General features: G+C 48.9%; 2 protein-coding genes across 2 annotated transcripts; both read right to left on the bottom strand.

The window, feature by feature from the left end:
* On the bottom strand, positions 1–563 carry PPTG_10178 (hypothetical protein; the record flags this gene model as incomplete). Its single annotated transcript, XM_008905462.1, has 1 exon — positions 1–563. One exon carries the CDS (start codon positions 561–563, stop codon positions 60–62), a length of 504 nt encoding a protein of 167 aa, XP_008903710.1. The 3' UTR covers positions 1–59.
* A 794-nt stretch (positions 564–1,357) lies between these two features.
* On the bottom strand, positions 1,358–2,700 carry PPTG_10177 (hypothetical protein). The gene has a single exon (XM_008905461.1). The coding sequence runs from the start codon at positions 2,508–2,510 to the stop codon at positions 1,524–1,526; it is 987 nt and encodes a 328-aa protein (XP_008903709.1). The 5' UTR covers positions 2,511–2,700; the 3' UTR covers positions 1,358–1,523.
* Between the last annotated feature and the right edge of the window lie 115 nt (positions 2,701–2,815).

The raw sequence follows: 2,815 nt of genomic DNA, 5'->3' as shown, positions 1-2,815 counted from the left end.
ATATATATATTTCTTCGGACCGACCAGAACAACCTCAAGGATCTACTACAATAACGAGCTTACCTCGTGCGGTACGTATTCAACTTGGCATTGGCATCCAGCACCTTTTCAAACGGATACACCCGTGTCGATAATGGCTTGACGTTCCCATTCTCGATGTACTTTGTGATCGTATCGAACTTTTCAGCGGATGGATCAGTATTGTAGACCTCACCGACAAGCTGGGCACCGAACTCGGACTCTTTTTTCGGGCTTTGCCATCGGAAAAATCGTGATAAAACGACCCGTATTTTCTTCAGAATCAATTGAGCGTCATCGTTCCAAACCGAGGGTTCCATATCACAGCATCGATGGAGCGCGGCTATAAAACATCTACCCATTTTTGTTTTTGGTGTAGTCAATGACTTGGGCGACGTCACCAGCTCAACATTCCGCGAACTTGTCGTAGCAACCACACAGACACCCATGGCATGCACGAATTGCACAGCGAACGTTCCGACGCAACTGCTCTCACCAAGAATGAACATGATGTCACTCTTTTGAAGCTTCGCATGCCTCACCATGCCGGCATATCTGTGAGTGCTACTGAAGGCACTGCAGCTGCTTCGTTGAAGGCCAAGTTGCTGGGCTTTATCGCCACGAATCCCTCGTCCAAGACAAGGTACTCGGCGAGCGTGCCAAATGCAGTGAATGGAGTCATGGTGTAGATTGCGTCACCAACCTTCAGACGCTTGACTGCAGTACCGATGTCAATAACTTCACCAGAACAATCACATCCGATGTTGAAGGCTGACTCGCTAACGGAGTTTTGCTCAAAAACGCTTGGCCGAGCCCTTCTATCAGCATGCGGTCAATGGATTTAGCTGCGGCGGCGACGCGGACCTAAATTCGCACCTGGTGAAGAATTGCCAGTTCAGCCTGTGGGATACCATCATGTAGCTGAAGCTCCTTCGTGAGCGGGCCGTAGTTCTCGTACTGGTACGCGCGGTAGGTCTTGGGAAATCACATTACCCCCAACCAGGCTTCCGAAGAGAGAAATGAAAGTGCAAATACAAGGAGGACCCGATTCCGTTCTGAGGTAAATACGTAATCTGGTATCATCAAAGTCTTTGTTGATGGACACACAATCAAAACTTGTTGACGTTGATTGACTGTTTAATACTAGACAAATAACATATAAGTAGGAATGTGCAGCGTAGGTCGAGTACACGTCCTCGACACCCCGACCAAGCCACGCCAGTACATGTAACTTGTCTTTGATATCTCATAGTCGTAAGATCGAGAACATCTTTTTTTTTAATGAGCATGGTTGTCGACCAACTATCTAGATTTAACGTTAGATGACAAAACAATGATATCGTTTAGAACACCCACAAAAATGTAGTGGGGTCTATTGTAAATTTACAGCGCAGATTCTGTAAGAAAAATAAATTGTTCAAGGATAATGAGAAGCATTTCGTTTTAGTGAGTTTACCTGCGCGAATCTTTCCTCTTTTTCTGCCGACTTCCTATGATACATCAGGTTACTGCTGTACCTTCACTACCAACTTGCCCAGAGCATGGCGCGTTTTGAGCTTGGCATAGGCGTCCAGTGCCTTCTCAAACGGGTACACCGTATCAATGACAGGCTTCACCTCCTTGGCCTCAATATACTTGGCGATAGAGACGAGGTTGTCAGCAGAAGGGTGTATGTGAACTTCACCGATCAATTGTGCACCAAACTTGGTCTCCTTAATAGGCTGCGTCATGGGCAGGATCGTGACAAAGCGACCGGTGTTCTTTTTCAACACGACTTGAGCACCCTCATTCCAGGCAGCATTCTCCATGCCACAATTGTAAAATGCATCCACAGAGTGCGGCTCCACCACATCCAGCCACTTTTCCTTCTGGTAGTCAATGACCTGGTGAGCCCCCAGAGCCTTCACGAACTCGTCCTTCTTCGCACTGGCAGTGGTGATCACCCGTGCACCGATGGCGCGTGCAAACTGAATTGCATACATTCCGACGGAGCTACTGCCTCCTAGGATGAGGACGGTCTCACCCTTCTGCAGCCTGGCGTGGTCGAATATGCCTTGGTAGGCAGTCAAGGCAACAAGCGGAACAGACGAAGCCTCGTCAAAGTTGAGATTGCTGGGTTTTATCGCCACAAACTGCTCGTCCACGGCACAGTACTCGCCAAGCGTGCCGAACGCACTGAACGGCGTCATGGTGTAGACTGCATCACCGACTTTCAGCCGCTTGACGTCCTCACCTACTTCGACAATCTCGCCAGCCGCGTCGAACCCGATGCCGAACGGCTCGGCCGTAGAGGGGGCCTTGCTCAAGAACAACTGGCCCACCGCTTCTAGAAGCATGTAGTCGATGGGGTTCACCGAAGCGCTGTGAACTTTGATACGGACTTGATCCGCGCCGAGTTCCTTCTGAGGCACATTGTTTTGGATCTTCAACTCATTGTCGAGCAGGCCATAGTTCTCGTACTGGTATGCGCGGAAGGTTTGTGGAAACGCCATCGTTCTGAGGTATTTGTGGTCTTGCTTGCGAAATGCAAAATGATCCTCGGCGACATACCTGCTGCTTCGAAGCCGGAGATCCGTTAACACTGTAGTTTTGCGGAGAGCTCCACGTAAAAGTTAAGTAAGACTCTGTGCAGTAAATCTCAGCACTGAGCACTCCATAAACCGCATTGTTGACGGAGAAAGCTTTACTAATCTCATAATCTTCAGCATTTTGTCCAATCAGTGTCGTTTGTCCATGAAACGACGCAACTATCGCAATTGACCATGTCGGATGTGGATCCGGACGATGTCTACGCCAG

The sequence above is a fragment of the Phytophthora parasitica genome, assembly GCF_000247585.1.
Source record: "Phytophthora parasitica INRA-310 unplaced genomic scaffold supercont2.20, whole genome shotgun sequence".
Taxonomy (NCBI): Eukaryota; Oomycota; class Peronosporomycetes; order Peronosporales; family Peronosporaceae; genus Phytophthora; species Phytophthora nicotianae.
This window is presented reverse-complemented; position numbering and strand designations above follow the sequence as displayed.

Coding starts and splice junctions, on each gene's coding strand:
- PPTG_10177 (XM_008905461.1), bottom strand. CDS start 2,510: ATGGCGTTTCCACAAACCTTCCGCGCATACCAGTACGAGAACTATGGC.